The sequence below is a fragment of the Rhinoraja longicauda genome, chromosome 1, assembly GCF_053455715.1.
Source record: "Rhinoraja longicauda isolate Sanriku21f chromosome 1, sRhiLon1.1, whole genome shotgun sequence".
Taxonomy (NCBI): domain Eukaryota; kingdom Metazoa; phylum Chordata; class Chondrichthyes; order Rajiformes; family Arhynchobatidae; genus Rhinoraja; species Rhinoraja longicauda.
Genome location: NC_135953.1, coordinates 118,528,173 through 118,549,153, shown reverse-complemented (window position 1 = coordinate 118,549,153; position 20,981 = coordinate 118,528,173). Strand labels below are relative to the sequence as shown.

Here is a 20,981-nt window from a genome sequence, read left to right as displayed (position 1 = left end):
TGACGGGCTGCATTACAGTCTGGTACGGGAATTGTTCTGCCCACAGCCACAAATCACTACAGAGAGTGGTGAAGACGGCACAGCACATCACTGGCAACTGTCTCCCGGCCATTCAGGACATTTTCTACCGGCGGTGCCTGCGGAAGGCACGCAGCATCATCAAGGACCACAGCCACCCAGCATGCAGGCTGTTCTCCTTGTTACCGTCAGGCAGACGATACAGGAGTATGGCTGCGCGTACCACCAGACTTAAGAACAGTTTCTACCATCAGGCCATCTGGCTTCTGAACTCATAAACACATTTCACATCATATATGTTGATTATTTTTAATATTGTCTTTTTAGCTATTTTTAATATTGTCGTTTTACCATACTAATGTCATTTTTTATCTTATTTACCCTTGGAATATTACTGCTGAGGTGACCCGTTGTCTTGTCAAATACATTTCATTGTACTGTTGACCCTGTGCCAACCTACATATGACAAATAAATTTATTATGATTTTTATTATTATTATTATTATAAGTTAAAACTGGACCATGGTCAATGCAACACTTGGTTTCAAATTAACATTGATGGGCCGCCTGCAATTTTAATGCTGCTTTACAGCTTATGATTCACCCAGTAGCATTTGGCATTTTATAGCAATGTAACTTCTGATGATTGGGTAACACACTATATTGAATGTTGCCCTGCAATGTTTTGGATAAAAAGTGAAATGACTCTCTGTTTTCTGACAGCTGTTGGGATTACAACTGCATGTGAAATGAGCCAAAGTAAGTTGAGTCCAGTTTCTAATAAGTGTGAGATCACATCTCCCAACTGTCCTCAAATCCAGCACTAATCTAACAAGCTTTTGCAGCTCATAATATTATAGGAACCTCAGGACACAAGTAGTCCACTCAGTCTACGCAGCTGTCCTAAGAGTCCATTCTTAAAAGTCCAACTTCATCTCCCTTCTACCGTTTAAGCATGATGGTCACCTAGGAGAAAAAAATGTCACTGTATTGTTCTGTAGTTAGAGAGAACAGACAGTATACTAAGCTTTGTAGTCGAAGGTCATGTTCAGGACACTACAAGGGAGCTAAATATTCCATTTGCTTCATGCCACACTTGACCAAACTTGCTTACTGCCCTGAAAGTAAAATTGCAACAGTTGGCCGGACAACTGTTTGATCATGGGTCTGACCAATGTTTTCATTACAAGCCTAAATACTCTCCAAATACAAAAATAAACAACAACAGTAGTATTCATTCACCTTAACCAATCTGGTAAAACTATGCTACGGAAGCACTGGTGTAAATCAATTTAGAGTATTATGATAAATACTTACTGATGATGGACACTACACTTGCTGGGTTATAAAAAGCATGTATTCACAGAGTGGTGAAGGCACAGGAAGAAGTTTTCTCCCATTTCACCCTGTTCATGGCCAAATCAGGGCTGAAGAATTGAGTGCTGTGACCTTAATGGTGCCTGGTTTGATTACTTTAGTGAGGAAGCAATGGTGACAGCACTGTCAACACCTGTAGACAATAGAAGAGATGTTTAGGAAGGAACTGCAGATGCTGGTTTAACCGAAGAAAGACACAAAATGCTGGAGTAACTCAAGATGGGTCAGACAACATCTCTGGAGAAAAGAAATAGCTGACGTTTCGTGTCGAGAAGCACCTTTTCTAAAGGTCCTTGAGTGCTCCTTTGCGGCCTCACACAAGCATACCTTGCGCTCCCCATTCTGATCAAGGTTTCTCTCCCAGGGCCTATTTGTGCCGAGGATCACTCACCCGAGTCTGTGGCAACAGTTTTTGGGCTGCACAAATCCAGCAGCCGGCAGCAATTTGTTGCCAACTCTTTGGTCAGCCCTTTGGTTGGGAAGTAGGAAAGCTGTCTGCTGCTGAAATCAGACCATACCCTCATCTCTGCATTTCATGACCTTTCCAAGAATCAATAGCGTTTAATTGTCATATGTACTGACAACAGAACAATTAAATTCTTATTTGCAGCAGCACACAGGCCTGTAAACGCAATACACACAGTTGAATATAATAATGAAAAGTAAATTTTTGTTCTTTTCAGCACAGTTCTTCCGATGGCATGGCACCCATCATCACTTCCTTGTCCAAAAATTGGCCTCAAACGGATCATTTGCACAATCAGTTTTGTTGTCTTCTCAAAGATTCCAGTCATCACCACCTCTTCTCGTAAAGCATGTCTGACTCTTCAGTCATTAGAGTGACTTGTCGAACTGTTGGGGTGAAGGGAAACTGTATAAGAAAATAACTGCAGATGCTGGTACAAATCGATTTATTCACAAAATGCTGGAGTAACTCAGCAGGTCAGGCAGCATCTCGGGAGAGAAGGAATGGGTGACGTTTCGGGTCGAGACCCTTCTTCAGACCCTACTCCAGCATTTTGTGAATGAAGGGAAACTGTGTCACACATCAGGCACTGATCAGTGACAGCTTTTTTTCTAACTGTCGGGTCATCATTAATTTCCTATCATAACATAACCAGTGCACCAAGGATTTAAAAGTCTTTTCAAATCAAATATTTTCAAATAATAGCTTCTTCTTTGATTCTCCCTATTTCTTTCATTGCAATGGTTCAACATACATTTTAATGTCTTCATTTTAGTAAACAATATGCTCTGTGATACTGTGATCCATGGGTGCATTTACTTATCTGATTTGGATGTAGAAACAACATGAAATGAGAATTGTGTTTTATTGTAAAAAGGCCCTCATTATCTCCACCAGCAGTGTGTTAATGGGTTATTTTTGTTTTTCAGGTGGAAATAACTCTGCAGGATATCAACGACAACCCCCCTTTGTTTCCAACTAATGCATTGGATCTGATCATCGAAGAAAACATTGGGGATGGTTTTAGAATATTACAGCTGTCAGCTACAGATGCAGATGAGGTATGTATTGAACTCTTGATATAGTATCTATTTTCCAGAAGATAGTTTAATCCCATGTTTTTCATCTCACTTCTTTACTCTTAATCTTTTTAAACAAATTTCTCCCAAATGAAGGGTTGAGTTCCAGACCTTGTTTAAAATTATTTTGGTTTTAGTTTCCAGTACAATATCGGAAGAAACATAAAGATGAAGAAGTTTTAGTTGGATCTGGGTTACGAGTACATCCATAACATATAAAGATCTGATAGAATTTATGAAGGGCCGAATTAGGACAGGGCAGATTTTAATATTTTACTTTCACGAGAGGGCTAGATAGGAGCTCTTAAGGATAGCGGAGTCAGGGGGTATGGGGAGAAGGCAGGAACAGAGTACTGATTGGGAATGATCAGCCATGATCACATTGAATGGTGGTGCTGGCTCGAAGGGCCGAATGGTCTCCTCCTGCACCTATTGTCTATTGTTAGCTGAGTAAAGGGATGTGGTGTTTAAAAGAATACCTAAAAAAAAAAAAATCTTCCTTTTTCCATCAGCTTGACCACATACCACCTTTCTGACTTTTAAATATTTTGCTGGAAAATGAAGAAACAGTTACTTGAAATTAGATTGGTTAGCACTAATAATTTTGTAGACAAATTGCACAGAAATCATGCTCATGGTCATTTCCTGGTGAAATCAGACCAGTAGGAAAATTGGACCGGGGACTCCTCTCTGGTGTGCTATGCAAGTTTACACTCCACACATAGTGTTCCAGCAACTTCTTGTTTATTTCCCCAAAGTGCTTCCTTTTCTTTGCATATCTCCAGACAGATTATCTTCAGTTAAGAAGCCTTTACCCACTGTCAGCCAGATCCATTGCCATTTGTAACACTGTCTATCTTGTCCTCCACCATGTCACAGGATTGACTTGTTTCTTTTCACCCTGCCCCTCCCAACATCTCTTGCCCCCTTCCCTACAATTTAAAACTGTTGCCTGATTACTTAGTTCACATTAAAGGGCATTGATCTATAACATTAAATCAGCTATTCTCTCCAGAGATGCTTCCCAACATGCTGAGGATTTCAAGCATTCTCTGTTTTAATTTCAGACTTCAAGTAACTGTATTTTTTTTAACGTTTTAAAATTAATGTTGATTTGAATTTTACAAACTGCTTCAGGTTATTTTTTTAGTTTTGTAAATGAGTGTACATAACTGGCCAACATTGCAGAAATGAGCTTGTAACTGCAAATATAAAACATAAGTAGGATTTTTTTTGCAAAGAAGGTATTCCTGTCTGAAAATTGTCCAGCATGTGGGGGAGTTTCAGATGCATGATTATGAAGAGGATGTTGTTGTTGTGCATGTCATAATGATTCTTCTGTTTCATAAATTTAGAATATGCCAAATATCCAGTTTAAATGATAGGATTGAAAGTAGTTATTTTGGAAGAATCTGTCAGAGACAAGACAAACTAAGCCAATAAGCCATTTGGTGCAATCCAGCATAATATGGAACAGCAGATCATATCTCAAAATTAGCAGTATCATGCCAGCTTTATAATGCTAAAATTGAGAGCCCTGTGGTGATCATTTCCCCTCAAAGATAATAGCATAGCAATTGACATGTCTTGCACTTCTCTGGATGTAACGTGAAAAGCTTCTAGTTTTATCCATGGACTGCCTTTGTTCAATCTGTGTTTGCATGGGTCTCACCACTTTGATAATCTCAGCCAGATGTTAATAAGATCTGGCATGTTCCACACAGAATTCTCCTGCACACAACACTACAATTCTACTGAAATAAATAAGATGTCTTGGATTTCATTTAACGAACTTCACCTTTTTGCTGCTGGAGGAATTCAAGTTTAGATCTAATCAGGTTTGTTTATTACTCAAGATCTGTGGTCTCTTGTGTCCCCATTCACCTATTTGCTGTTCAGTTTCAGTTAAATAAATTGATTCAGTTCTATGTCCAAAAAGCAATCCAAATTGCAAGTCCAGAAAATCACAATTGTTAAAGGACTTGGCTTTGTTCATGCAGTGTGGTGTGTGTTATCTATAGAAGAGATTTCAGGTATCTTGGAAAAGTCAGAGAGGACAAGAGGCAAATGTTGCCCCTTATCATATCATATCATATATATACAGCCGGAAACAGGCCTTTTCGGCCCTCCAAGTCCGTGCCGCCCAGTGATCCCCGCACATTAACACTATCCTACACCCACTAGGGACAATTTTCACATTTACCCAGCCAATTAACCTACATATACCTGTACGTCTTTGGAGTGTGGGAGGAAACCGAAGATCTCGGAGAAAACCCACGCAGGTCACGGGGAGAACGTACAAACTCCTTACAGTGCAGCACCCGTAGTCAGGATCGAACCTGAGTCTCCGGCGCTGCATTCGCTGTAAAGCAGCAACTCTACCGCTGCGCTACCGTGCAGCCCTTATCTCAAATCCATTAAAGTCTTGCTTCTCCTCATTGGATTGGAAAGCTTGAAAGCCCCAGGCAGCGACAAAAACGACTTGATAAGGTACTTTCCAAAGCTGCTTATATGGCTGGTGTTCATTGTGAAACTAAAGCATTAACATGTACGGTCAATACAAATGCACCAAAACTACACGTTCAGATTTATCACAGCCTGTACGATAACAAACAAATATTCCAATAATCTGAGGCACCTGAAGACACAAGCCCCAGAACATGTCGCTTTGTGACATAAACATTGAAGAAGTATATAGGAAACTTTACAACTCGTGAAAATATTTACCTGCACATGTTGTTGGTTGCAAATAGATCATTGCAGCAGTGCACCCCTTTTTAGAACAGTCTTTGGGGAACATTCAAGAGGACAGAGATATCTCAGGTTGTGGTTAGGATTCATGATTTAAGTGGCATGACACTGGCAAGATATTGTGGTGGTGCTTGCAGTACTTCTAGTAGATCAGCTTCTCTTATTTCATAACCAGAAAATTCACAACAGCAAGATTTGTGTTTCCTATCTATTTTCTTTGTAGGTTGGAAATATAACTCATTTTGGGAGATGTGCTGACAGATTAAGATGATGACCAAACCAACATAGCATTGGCTGCAATTGCAGCAGAGTATAGCAGTCGAGTATTTAAGACGATATGAAAGGGGAAGACACCAGGGCATTTTAAAAACAATGATTGAAACTTTAACATTTTGGTTTTGTTTAATTAGTAAACTGTAGTTCAATGAGGATGGGAATGTATGTTGAAAGGTTTGGTGATACTTCGGACTTTGGTAGAGTTTGAAAATATCTCAAATTTATAGAGTGGTAAAATGGGAAGGCCAGCCAAGGGTGCATTGGACAAGTCATACTGGAGGTTGTTAAGGCATTAACGATAATTTCAGTACTTAAATCCACCAGTATTACCTTGGGTGAAAAAGGTGGTCATGGTGAATTTATAAATATGCGGTTAGTAACCTGTCTCAAGTTCAATCACCATGCAATAGATGCCTATCAGAGGAATGGAATTGGAAACAGAGTTTGTGCCAAGGATTAAAAACAAAGGGCTTGTAACTTTTCAGTATTCAGTTGAAATAAATTCCTGCTCATTCAGATCTGGATGTTGGACAAGCAGTGTGACATTTTAGAGAGAGTAAAAGTGAAAAGGCAGTATAAGAATGTTTCATTATAATTTAGATTGTGTCTAATCAAACATACCAGTCACTTTCTATTCAACCTCTTCGTAAGAGAAATATAAAAAAGGTTATTAATGTTTATGCAGTCACCTTGATTCAGCCATGCTAATCTTCATTCAATACTCAATTCTGCCAAAGTACATGATGACATCTAGCCTTCAAAGCATTTGGGTTAATAATTCTATGAACAATTTTGGCTAATATTTTTAACAAATGTTTTCATTTCGCATTTCAAGATTACTTTCAGTTTACTTCACCTAACTTCACTTCACACTTTCACCCCTTTATTAAACCACACAGTCTCATCTTATTTTATAACATCTCTTGAAAACAATTTTCATGACCTGGTTTATCTCCCTGTCTTTTAACTGTATACATTTTCTAATCTACTTCTTCCTGAAATAATGTAGGAGGTATCCTTCTACATCAAAGGTACTGTTTTATCTTTAAAAGATTAATTGGTGTTAATGAGTGACATTTTGTAAATTGACCCAAGTATATCTAAGTTATATTGCTGTTTGTTATTGAAGCAATCAGCTGCAAGATAACTGGACCAAATATTTTTCAAAAAGCATCCCATTAAAGTATCAAATGCATTGTATTTGAACTGTTCATAAATTCTGCTCATTTTAAAAGGTATGAAAGTGAATTCATCCAGTGAATTCTCTACCATCCCACCAAAGGCTCATAGACTTGGAAGCCCCTGCTCTACATCCCAGGTGCACATTTACTTGGAGAGGATCTTCCAGCAGCAGCTAGACTCACAATTTCCACCAACAAATCGCTTCCAACATGGCATAAACATGTCAAAGTACTTCACAAAACCGTTATCAATCAAAAATGGCACCAAACAAAACAGGATACTAGGTTACATTAAGAGAGTGAAAGCAATGAATTTAAAGCATGATTTAACGATGGATAGAGAATGTAGAACAGAACAGGAACAGGCCCTTCGGCCCATAATGACTGTGCCGAATATGATGCCAGGATCATCATTTATCTATTTGCACTTAACCCATATCCCTCCATTCCTTGCATAGTCCATATGTCTATCCAAAAGTCTTTTAAAGGCCACTAATGTTTCAGCTTCAACTACCAGCCCTGGCAGCACATTCCAAGCACTCACCACCCTCTGTGTAAAAAAACTTGCCCCGCATCTCTCCTTTAAACTTTGAACTTGTATTTGATTTTTTCAAGCTGCGAAAAAGATTCTGACTGTCTACCTTATCTATGCCTCTCATCATTGTATAAAGAGGACCAGTGAAGTAAAATGCATACTATATATCAGTTCATTAATATGAATAGATGAAAAATCATGTGGGTTGCAAAAGTATTGGCCAACTGAAATTATTGTTTCTGTAATTACATGACTCCCCTTTATCTAATAATGTGAAAAAATACCCTTGTATGTCCTACACACAAAAAGAGCACAAATCTAATTTGGCACTGTTGATGACACCTTGGTCATTCAGTCCCAGGATATCACTTGAGGAATTCCTCAAGATATTGCCCGATGCTGAATCATTTTCGCCTGCTTCATCAATGATCTCTCTTCCATCATGTCAGAGATGCAGATACTTGCTGATGATTGCATAATGTTCAGTCCCATTCACAACTCTTCAGCAAATGAACATCCCTATCTACATGCAGGAAGACGTAGATAATTATTTGCTGAGACTCTAAAAGGCACTGGTAAGACAGCATTTGGAATATTGTGAGCAATTTTGGGCACCATATCTGAGGAAGGATGTGCTGGCTCTGGAGAGGGTCCAGAGGAGGTTTACAAGAAAGATCCCAGGAATGAGGAGGTTAACCTATGATGAGCGTTTGTCGGCACTGGGCCTGTACTCGCTGGAGTTTAGAAGAATGAGGGGGGACCTCATTGAAACATACAAAATAGTGAAAGGCTTGGATAGAGTGGATGTGGAGAAAAAAATTTCACTAGTGGGAGAGAATAGGACTAGAGATCATAGCCTCAGAATTAAAGGATGTTCTTTTAGGAAGGAGATGAGGAGAAATTTCTTTAGTCGGAGGGTGGTGAATCTGTGAAATTCTTTGCCCCAGAAGGCTGTAGAGGCTGTCAGTGGATATTTTTACGGCAGAGATAGATAGATTTTTGATTAGCACAGGGGAAGAGGTTATAGGGAGAAGGCAGGAGAATGGGGTTACGAGGGAAAGATAGGTCAGCCATGATTGAATGGCGGAGTAGACTTGGTGAGCCGAATGGCCTAATTCTGCTCCTAGCACTTATGACCTTATTTAGGCCTGGAATACTTAGTGGCATGTAACATTTACAGCTCAAAGATGTCGGCAAGTGATTTTCCCCAACAAAAGAGGGTTTGACCATCTATCATTGACATTCAATGGTATTGCCATCACTACCTCCTGCCATCAACAGCCTGGGGCCACCATTCACCAGAAACTCAGCTGGACCAGCACCCAATTATCATGACTTTAGGAGCGGGTCAGAGGCTGGGTATTCTGCAGCTCGTGATTCACATTCTGATTCCCCAATAACTTTATACATCTACAAGGCATAAGTCAGGAGTAAATGCTTGACATCATCCAGATTAAAACAGTTTGATTACTTAGTACCCTATACATCTCGATCAGTATTCAATTGCTTCATCACCAATGCATAGTGGATGCATTGAGGACCATTTACAAAATTACTCACTGTTACTCATCCACTTGACTTCAATAGCATTTCTCAAACCTGCAGTCTTACCATCAGGAGGGCATCATTCTAACTCCGAAATATGTTCCCATTTCTTTAATTATACTGGCTGTGCCTTGTTCTGAAAAATAAATAAGAAAAAAAATGTGCCTGTATATCCCATTTTCCATTAAAATCCAGACTTTGCAATATTATCGTGATATTCAATAGTTAATGTACCCTATCTCTGTAAAACCATTCTTTGCATTCTCCCTCTGGGCAAATAATCAAAATATGCTCTGTGATTAAATGCAGATTATACACTATAAATGAGGGAGGTTTTACAGAATTCCAGCTGCTTGTAAATTTCAGAAGGGAATTCCAGAGGTTAGGGCTTAGGCAACTGAAGGCTGTATAATACTAGAATTACTACATTTTGGATGTTAAAGGGTCAAAACTGAAGGAACACAGGCATTTCAGAATGTTGTAAGGCTGGGAGAGATTATAGAGGTATGGACAGGTCAGATCATGAAGACATTTGAAATTAATGATAAGAATTTTAAAATTAAGGCATTGCTCAGCCAAGAACCAAGATTGTAGATTTATTGGCTGCAGCTCTGCTTTCAACACCATAATCCCAAACAAATGTATCTTCAAAATCCTGATCCTTAGAGTTAGCACCCCCCCCCCCCCCCCCCCCCTGCAATTGAATCCTAGAAATTCGGACCTCTAGACCACAATCAGTGATGATAGGAACCAATGTAGACTTCGCAGAATACAAAGAACATTGGAAAGCCCAATCAGGAGTGCAATGGGATATTAGTAACAAAGTCATGTGAGGACATTCCTACTTTTTTTAAGAAACAGGTATTTTTAAAGCAGACATTGACGGGTTCTTGATTAGTAAGGGTGTCAAAGGTTATGGAGAAGGCAGGAGATTGGGATTGAGAGGGAAAAATAGATTAGCAATGACAGAATGGCAGAGCAGACTTGATGGTCTATGGAAATGGCAATGGCCTAATTCTGCCCCTATATGTTATGTCTTATGTACAAGGTGATTGTTTCCAAATTCATTGAAAGCAGCTGGGGCAATTATAATAAAAAAGGTAATAATGTAAAAATGTATATCATACGCTTATGACATCTTCTGATAACAGCAGGATTACTTCGTCCATAAAAGAGGAATTAACAGTCATTGTAATATCACTGTAATTTAAGAAATATACATACAAAACAGGCAAAATGCAATTTGAGAAACATCAATCCTTATTTTTAAGTAAAAAAATGAAATGTACAATGTAAAAAAAAAAAAAAATCTATCAAGAGCACAGAATCTTATTTTTACAGATTTTCAATATACATGTATTTTTTTCCCCGTAGGGTCCAAATGCTCTTGTGACATATGCCATTATAAGTGGAGCAGACAACAGTTTTCGTGTTGATCCTGAGTCTGGCGACCTTCTGGCCATCAAGCGTTTGGACAGAGAGCGCCGCTCCAAATATTCCTTACTGGTCCGAGCGGATGATGGGCTGCAGTCCTCAGACATGCGAATCAACATCACTGTCAGCGATATAAATGATCACGCACCCAAGTTTTCCCGGAATGTGTATTCATTTGATATCCCAGAGGATAGTCCACCTGGTAAGATACAAATGCTAATTCTATTTTGTTTGTGAGTGATTGAAAGATGCAGCATGGAGACAGGCCCTTCGGCCCAATGAGTTTACGCCGCATATTTATCACCTATTCACACTAGTTCCATGTTATCCTACTTTCGCTCACACTCCCTACGCACTAGCGACAATGTACCAAGTCCAATTAACCTATAAATAATAAATTAAATGCCAATTAATCTGTTCAGCCAGTTTTAGAAGCAATTCATAATCCCATTTGTTAATTACTAGTAAAATGAAATCCTAAATTCCATGTTAACCAACAGTTAAATAAATGGAATAACAATTGATTATTTAGGTGAGCACCACAAAATATGCTTGTTTCTGGTTTCATGTATATTCTTGACAATATATCGTGCCATGTTGAACATCAGTAAACTCAGATCATATTTCATGGTTAATATTTAATTGCTGCTTGCTTGTCTGCATTATTAGAGGCCAAAGATGAGGAAGTTTATGTTTTTTAAACTCTCCCAAGTTAATCTGTGCTCTCTCTTCCATGTCTGCAGTCTGAGCTGTACTGTTAGTTCAGCATGAGGATAAATCAATAGCAAACAGACTCTGAGGCTAAACAAGAATATCCTGTATATGTGTATCTTCGATAAATAAATACTTTGGATTGCTTTAAAATCCCACTTTCCATAAATAAAGAGCAAAACATTTTCAGTTTACTGTCATTAAAGCAGATCACGGGGCTGGAGGTTCCTTGGTTTTCCCACTCTCATTCTATAACCTTGCCAGGTGATTGCAAAACAAGGACTCCCAAATTAAAGGCTACCAGCTGTCAATGGGAAATTCTACAACAGTTATGGATAGTCCCAGACAAATAGAAGATTGTGAGAGCCCCGGAGACATACAGGAGGAAGCAGATTGTGGGGCGGGTGGGGTGGGGAATTTAGTTTAGTGTAGCAATACAGCACGGAAACAGGCCCTTCGGCCCACCAAGTCCACACCGACCATCGCTCACCCGTTCACACTAGTTATATATTATCCCGCTTTCAAATCCACTCACTGCACAGTTGGGGCATTTTACAGAGGTCAATTAACCTACAAGCCCGCACATCATTGGGACGTGAGAGGAAACCGGAGCACTTGGAGGAAACCCAATGGGATGTATGTTCTCCCACAGGGAAAACATACAAACCCCGTACAGACAGCGTCCAAGATAAGGATCGAACCTGGGTCTCTGGTGCCCTACCAGCTGTGCCACTTTGCTGCCCACTGCAAAATGCAGGCGGTGTAGATGGCAGAGAAAAGGAGTAGGTCAAGCATCTTAGAAAGGAGAATGCTAAAGGGGAAAGATAGCAGGGGAGTATGTAGCATGGAGAGATTGCAAGGGGAGGGCAGGGTGAAAACAGGAATACACTGTAGGGGAGATAGAGAAGGGAGGGAGTACAGGGATGGAAATCTGGAAACTGAGGTATGGGGTGAGGGCTGGCAAGATGGCAATGGGCAACCACAAGCACTGCTGGATTAGTATTTACTGAAGAGACCAGGCAACTCCTTCCTCCCTTCATCTGTTCTCATTAAACTGTTGACAGCAATCATTTTTGGAAAGGGCATGGACATTATTTAACTAGTGCAATCATTGATCGATAATGTCAGGGATCTAGTAGGAGCAGTAGCAGGTTCTTCAGCTGAATAGGATCAGGCTCATTCCCTGCTCTCTCCAACCTCTCCTCAGGTGCTTGAAGCAGTCAAGAACAGTCAAGGTTTCTGTACTACATTCTTAGGACAGGCAGAAGAGAGACCACCTGATATTGTTTAGTTACTCCCAACTTCCTTTTAAAACTGTGTTAGTTTTTGTAGTAATTTGTAAAGATGGTGAAATTAAACGCCTGAAGTGGAAATAAAACAGATGCTCTAAGCTTTTCAATCATCTGCCAGGGCTGTGATAAGTAATCCAAATATGTGCAAGGACAGAGGAAGAGATGAGACTATAATCACTTTTTAGTCATTTTATACCATTCAGTGAGTTTGTAGCCAAACTGTGATGTACCTTCATTCGTCAGTACTTGTCCAATGTTACTTAATGCCCTTAGTAAGGGTATCAACCTATCGACTCCAGAGCTAAAATTAATAACCACCCAGACGTTAGTTTAGATTGGCAAAAGAGAGTTCCATATTCTTCGCCGCCTCTGAATACAGGGATGCTTCTGAAAATCACTCCTTACCCTGATTTTCTGATTGCATGTCCTTGTCTGCAAATGGTGGAAATAGTGTTCTCTGTTCACCTATGTTCCTCTTAACATCTTATGAGCTTTACCGCCTAGCCTTCAAAAACTCTAAGCTCGCAACCATAATTTCTGAAATATCACCTCAAAATATAACGGAGTCCAGGAACTGTGGTGCAGCATTTCTTCCCTTCATTACGTAAATAACAAGCTATCTGGGATACTTGATTCTACTTAGAAATAATTCAATAATTCCTCTTAATTATGGAATTAACTGTAGAATCCACACACTTTCTTCTCCTGAGACTTTGAATTGCCTCCTTTTCTGAGATGCCACTGATTGGCTGCCCGACTGACATTCTTCATCCATAGGCTCACACATGGTAAGTAACTTACACTTGTTGGAAAGGGTCAATTTCTGAAAACTATCATTTTCTATCTCTATTTGATCTCCCTTACTCTCCAAATTGTTAATGCATTCTGATCCGGCACCTCTCCAAGAGATGTATCTGAGGTTGCAAGCAAACTGACAAGGTACTTCACCTTTTACACATGTATTCGAGGGCCCCGATTCGCAATCTTGTCTTATGATTCCAGGACAGAAAGATTCAAAGTAGAGATATCTATTGGCAATAAGTTTGCTAAAGACAACCTTGCTCTCCAAAATTACCCACATTACCCACACTATTCCAACAAACTGTGTTTTGCTATATCTTAACCTATCTTATTTATATTTTGCTTGTTAGTCATAGTCATAGAGTGGTACAGCATGGAAACAGGCCCTTCGGCCCAACCTGCCCACACCGGCCAACATGTCCCAGTTACACCAGTACCACCTGCCTGCAATTAGCCCACATCCCTCCAAACCTGTCCTATCCATGTACCCGTCTAACTGTTTCTTAAATGTTGGGATAGTCCCAGCCTCAACTACCTCCTCTGGCAGCTTGTTCCATACCCCAACCACCCTTTGTATGTAAAAGAGTCTTCAACTCTTTTTAGTTATTAACTTGTACAAAACATTGAATCACAGCACAAAATTTTCAATGCTTATCCCATCTACAATAACTACACGTTTAAATCAATGTAATAAACAACCTCCCTATTAATTGTCTTACATTAACATTTGCAACTGATAACAATTCAACTGAAATTGCAGAATTTTATTAAGTGGACCTTCTGGAATAAATAGGAGATGCTTGTTAACCATGTGCTATCACTTTTGTATAAATTATTATGTTGAATGCTTTTGGACAAATGATTGACAAATGCAATGTAAAAATTGAGGAAACTGCTTATTTTAATTAGAGTACACCATAATCTTGTAGATTCGGGTATTTTGATTTTAATACTTAGTAAACTGCATAGATGAAAATTGTTTGAAGCAGAGCAGCTACAAGAGTAATAATAGAAACAAGATGTTCCTGATGCTATTGAAATAAAATTGCTCATTAAAGAAAAGTAGTTCCTTTCCTTTGCAAGAAAATAAGGAAATCGTTACAAATAGAAAAAAAAAGTTTGGTTTTCTCAATAAAGAATCAAGATGGACAGGAATTTTAAAAACATTCCTGCTGATTTTTTTTTTCTTTCTTCATTTAAATGTTAGGCTCTATTGTGGCAGCCATACTGGCAACTGATGCAGATTCTGGAGCTAATGGGGAGGTCACGTACATGGTGGAAGAGGATGATGAAGATGGAATATTTTTCCTCAATTCTGTGACTGGTGTTTTTAATCTAACTCAACCTCTGGATTATGAGAAGCAACCATATTATATTCTGACTGTCCAGGCAGAAGATGGCGGAGGACAGCTCAGCACAGTAAGAGTTTACTTCAATGTGCTGGATGTGAATGATAATCCACCCATTTTCAGTCCTTCAACTTACAGTACCTCAGTGATGGAAAATCTTCCTCCTGGAGAAAGAATCCTAACCGTGAATGCAACTGATGCGGATGATGGTATGTATCATAAACATAAGAGGGAAGTATCAGTCTTATACCTAAAGTAACCAGTATTGTAATTGGTATTTCACCCTTGACAAATAGGAAACTTCGTTTCCAGAAAAGAACTTTAATTTTCCTGCTAAAAGTATTCCACTTTGACAATATTCCTTCTGTAGACTCTTTCAGAGGATTATATTCCCTTCATGCCTGAAGTTCTGCTTAAATCACCTCATTGTTTATCTGAAGTTGTTGCACAAGCAGTCTATGTTCAGATCTTAAATTCAGCAAAGTACAAGGACAGATTTAAAGTTTTTTTAAATCATCTCAATGGGTACACTCATTTCTATTTAAATGGCCTAATATTTAAAAAAAGGATTGTCAAAAGAACATTAATGAACATTTCTGTTAGATTATTCAGAGGACCAGTATTTTCCTACTGGGAAACAACACTGTCAATGGAAGATACAAAGTTCTGGAGTAATTAAACTGGAGCAGTGTCTCTAAAGAACATGGAAAAGCAATGTTTCATATTGAGACCCCTCTTCAGACTCACTGCTGAGTTACTTCTGCACTTTGTATCGCTTTTTTGTTGTAAACTGGGGTCTGCCGTTACTCGTTTCTACAAGTTAGTATCATGTCCACACATGTCCAATGGAAGGAGTCATTTTCAGAGACTTTAAGCTGTTTGCTGCAACGTTCATTGTTTTATACCTGTTTATCTCAGTTCACATGACATGTCAAATATGTTCCAGCTTTTTATTACTGATTTATTCCTTTGAGCCAGGGCCCTGCCAGTCCTTATATCGAATATCAGAGAATTTTCAACATGGAATGAAGTGCTATCAATTTCTGTACAACTATGCTCTAAACCTTTGTTGTTACTTGCATAGTTGGTACCTCAGCTGCCTGGTGCTCTGTCATCTGTTCCTCTTATTTGCTACTGGCGGTGATAATTTAAAGTCGGTATGTCTTTACTGGAGTAGAAAACATTTTAATTCTCTCTGTGTCAAATGGAAAAAGATAGAACTTGCATTTTTATAGTAAATATAGTGATATCAGGACATTCCTAAACATCCCACTGAAAGCTACATAGTTCTCGAGTATGATTACTGTTACATTATAAAGACACGCACAAGCCAATTTCTATACAGTTACAGTTCCTCAGAACGTAGTTGGTTAGATGACCGGATAATCTGTTTTAATTATGGTTAAGAGATAAATTTTGGTTTAGATCCCAAGAAAATTCCCCTCTCTAATGTTGAATGGAACTATGGGACCATTGCAGTTCATCTTAAGAGAGTAGTTGGACCTTAGTTCAGCATCTACAATAGAAAGATGTCAGTTCTGACACCAATGCATGTAATGATTTATTAGTGCGTACTGAATAAATTTGTTGGTTCCAAAATTCTTTAAAAGATAAAACAAATTGAGCCAGTCATGAGGTCAGAATGACAGAACATCAGCATGTTGGATCAGACAAATCTAAATGTAAGGGGGAAAGAAGGAAATGAATACTTCCATGATACTTCCACAATACTTGCGGAAAGCACGATGGGTCTTTTGAGGCATTGAAAGCGAGCCTTTGAATTTGGGAAAAAATATTGGAAATGGGCAATTTATGATAAACTGCAGATGTTTGAGCAATTCTGCTTCTAATTCCATCCATCTCTGCCAAAATAAAGAATTATGCACTCACTGGTTCCATGTTAGTAGTAGACATTGAAACTGATACTCTTTTTATATTTATATTGGGTTGGTTGGTTGTGCTTTGATACTCATGACGCTGAAATATTTTCCTAATATTGACTATGAACTCCCCTTTAACTCGACAAAGAAGCATTCCACTGAAAGCCATATAGCTCTCAAGTATGATCACTGTTATATTATGAAGACATGCACAAACAAACACACACACACATATATATATATATAGCATGTATATATATAGTGTGTGTATATATATATGAAATAAGTAGGAAGGAACTGCAGATGCTGCTTTAAACCAAAGATAGACGCAAAATGTTGGAGTAACTCAGCGGGACAGGCAGCATCTCTGGAGAGAGGGAATGGTTGACGTTTCGGCTTGAGACTGAAGAAGGGTCTCGACCCGAAACGTCACCCATTCCTTCCCTCCAGAAACGCTGTCTGTCCCGCTGAGTTACTCCAGCTTTTTGCTGAGTTACTCCAACTCTATATAAAAGCTTTGTTTTGCTTTGATATATATATAGATGTATATACTGTATATATATAGATGTATATACTGTATATATATATATGTATAGATATATATACAGTATATACATCTATATATATACAGTATATACATCTATATATATATCAAAGCAAAACAAAGCTTTTATATAGAGTTGGAGTACTATATATATCTATATATATATATATCTATATATAAATATATATATATAGTAAATTACCTTTTCCAGATGTTAACTGCTTTTAAGCAAAATAAGTCTCTGCTTATGTTCACTGATTTCTATTTGTTCAATAGTTGGCATATTTAACAAAAAGTAATAGTTTGTGACCACATGTTAAAAAATCATACAACTCAATTCTGACAAATTAAAGGCAGATCAGAGGAATCTATTTATTCAATCTTATCTTGCTCCATTGGGTGGCAGCCCATCTGCTGTACTCCATCATTTTGCTGTGCCTCAAGAGTAACTTTCAGTCTGCTTGTTCTGGAACTTGTTGAAACACAAAGTAGTGCTAATTATTTTTGTGAGGTGGAGGTTTCTCAATTACAGGAATTAGCAAAAGCCTCCATTTAGCTGTGAAAAAGATTGCCCGAGTGAAAGTTGCCAGGAGGCTAGATTGGCAGAAAACATGTTAATTTATTGAGCAACCCATAATCACATTAGAAGGGAAAGCACACAATTTGCTGCACTAATAGCGTGGCTGAAAATCAGTAATACAGTTCCAACATGGATGGAAGCCTTGCCAGAACCATGTCACAAATAAAGGAAACCGCCAGCATATATCTCTTTTAAAAGTGACAAGAACATTCACAACAGTAAAGCAGCAAAGTCCTATTTAAAACCCAACAGCACAAGGTCCAGACTTGCCATGCAATGGGTGGGCCATTAATTTGATGTGACCTGAAAAGAGAAATGTGACCATCTTAAGTACAAGTGGAAACTCAAATCAAGTTACAAATGCAATTTATAGATGGCTAAGGCCTCAACATCATGCCACACGAGAGGAGAGATTGAGGCTGCAAAGGTAGAAGGGTATCAGAAGAATCAGTGATGTGTCTGTAGAAGCATAAGGAGTGATTGGAAGGGAGGAGAGAAAGCAAAATCCCCTTTACAAAAAACAAGAAGACCCAGAAGAGCCATGGATGAAATCAGATGAATTATTGGAAGAAGGGGCTTGCTTCTTAAAAGGAGGGCAACAATTTCGGTGGATTGGAAAGGTCAGAGAATTGTCCGATCACTAAGTCATAGATGATAATAATAATCATGGATGTCCAATAAAAGGCAGATGGAAATAGATCCAAGATCAGCAGAATCAGTGTGAATTACTGAGCTCTTGGTGTTCCTTGAGGAATATTTGAATTGACATAGAATGGGGAAGTGCAGCTGGAACAGCTCTTGTGTTGCTGGCAAGAACATTAGGCGCCTGTTTGAAGCATTTGTAGTTGAAGTTGTGATGTTCCGGTCGGGATCCAGTAAGTACTTTATATGAATTGCTTGTCAGTGTGGAAACCACAAACAATCCTTGTTGGATCAGCTGTTGTGGTATATTACATTGCAATAGCAAACGTTATTGCTAAGAAGGATTTTCTTATGAATATTAGTTTTCTCTTTTCCATTCCAGTATACTTATAACTGTCAGCTAGACTACAAATTCTTAATTTTCATCAACATGTTAATTATTTGTAACTCAGACAAATAAAAATCCCCAGGGAAATTTCTGCCCATTTAATTTCAATAAATGAATATTTTATTCCATTCAAAAGTAATGAAATAGTTCAAACTATTTTGCAAAGCAAAAATAAATATGTTTTATTATCCAAACACCATAATTAGAAAAAAAAGATAATTCTAATTACAAATACGTAGGGTGTTGTGAACCAACTCAGAAGCATCCAATTGCTGTTAATATTTGCAACCACTGTTATTCCTTTGTTCGCGATAAGGTATCTCAGTGGTTCTGAAAATGTTATCAGCTTGCATTTGCAGTTTTTGGCAATGGGGCAGCACGCACCACTGATCTGTAAAGAAAGATTTCCTAACGATAAAGCAGCACTCTGTTGTGGACATGCTCATTTTCAGTATTTGATACTGTTGGGTATACATTCAAGGTGATCATTGGCATCCAACATTGAGATATGGAGGAATCCTCATCGATGGCAAACTAGGAAAGAAAAATCACATTGTTCCACCTTCCACAGAGACAGTTCCCTCCGCAACTCCCTGGTTAACTCATCCCTTCCCACCCAAACCACTCCCTTCCAAGGTACCTTCCCCTGCAACTGCAGGAGATGCAACACCTGGCTTTATACCTCCTCCCTCGACTCGGCCCAGGGACCCTGACACTGGAACTGCTGAGATGCAAGAAAGATTTTAGACTTGATCTGACAATAAAGTATTATCGTATCGTTTCAGGTTAGGCAGAGATTCACTTCCAACCTCACCTTCTATATCCATTGTTCTAGGTGTGGACATAAATTGGCGAGACCAAACGTGGACTAGGCAACCGTTTTGCTGAATACCTTCGCTCAGTCTGCCTGAACCTACCTGATCTCCCAGTTATCAAACACTTTAATTCCCCTTCCCATTCCCACACTGACCTTTCTGTTCTAGGTCTCCTCCATTGTCAGAGTGAGGCCAAATGCAAATAAGGGGAACAGCATCTCATATTTTGCTTGGCCAGCTTACAACCAAGTGATATGAATATTAATTTCTCTAACTTCAAGTAACCCTTGCATCCCCTCTCTCTCCATCCCTCCCCCACCCAAGTCGTATCAGCTTCAAAGTCGTCTTGAGTCTCATTGTCTGTACTTGTTCCCACCTAGCCCACAGCTAACAATTGCCTGTTTCCTTTATCACCGTTACTTTTTGCATATCTTTCATTCATTTGTTTGATATCTCTCTACATCACCGTCTACATATCTCATTTCCCTTTCTCCTGACTTTCAGTCTGAAGAAGGGTCTCGACTCAAAACGTCACCTATTCCTTTTCTCCAAAGATGCTGTCTGACCCGCCGAGTTACTCCAGCTTTTTGTGTCTATCTCTGGTTTAAACCAGCATCTGCATTTCCTTGCTATGTATTCCTTCACATTGTTAGTTGCATATCCAAATATTTTCTGGAAAGCTAACTAAAGATTGGAACATAAACATGCTTTACATAGAAGCTGAAATACCTTTTTTTAAATTTAAAATCAATTTTGCAACACCTCCCTGAAGGATTTAGAAAAAACAAAAATGAAATTAGGCTTTACCATACAGAATTTGCTGAGCAATATAAATGACAATGCTCTATTTAAAACTTAAACCTAATGCAGAAAGTAGAAAATATGCGGATTACATTACAGTAAGACCGCTTCGTAAATTCATGTCAATGCAGTTGTGAAAGATGCCTGAATTAGAGCAGCAAATTCACTAAATTGTTCTTTTAAGTTGTGCCTGCAGGGAAATCCCTAAGTCAATTTCAGTTTCATGCAGAAATCACAATGGGCACCAATAGTTTCTTTATTACAACATAAAATCCAGGCCTTTGATTATTTTGCCCAACTTGTATCTTGACATGGCAGGGTTCCTAAATAATCCTTTTCTCACTTATGTGTGACAATAGAAAAATAAAAAGATGAAAGATCACTAATTATTCTTAGAAATTGGAACTGAATATGGCAAAAGCATGTGATCCAGTTGCTTAATTGGATAGTGCCAACTGCAAGATCAGAGTAAGGAAAGAAACAGTTTTCTGTTGACAGAGGATACTGTGTCTCACA

The 20,981-nt window shown here is 38.7% G+C and overlaps 1 protein-coding gene across 1 annotated transcript in view; it reads left to right on the top strand.

Annotated features, from left to right (window-relative positions):
• Window positions 1-20,981, top strand: part of fat4 (FAT atypical cadherin 4) — a 326,374-nt gene that overhangs the window by 166,568 nt on the left and 138,825 nt on the right. Inside the window, exons 3-5 of the mRNA XM_078398435.1 lie at window positions 2,791-2,922; window positions 10,603-10,864; window positions 14,674-15,024. Of these exons, the coding sequence (XP_078254561.1) occupies window positions 2,791-2,922; window positions 10,603-10,864; window positions 14,674-15,024 (745 nt within the window). The remainder of the gene's footprint in view (window positions 1-2,790; window positions 2,923-10,602; window positions 10,865-14,673; window positions 15,025-20,981) is intronic.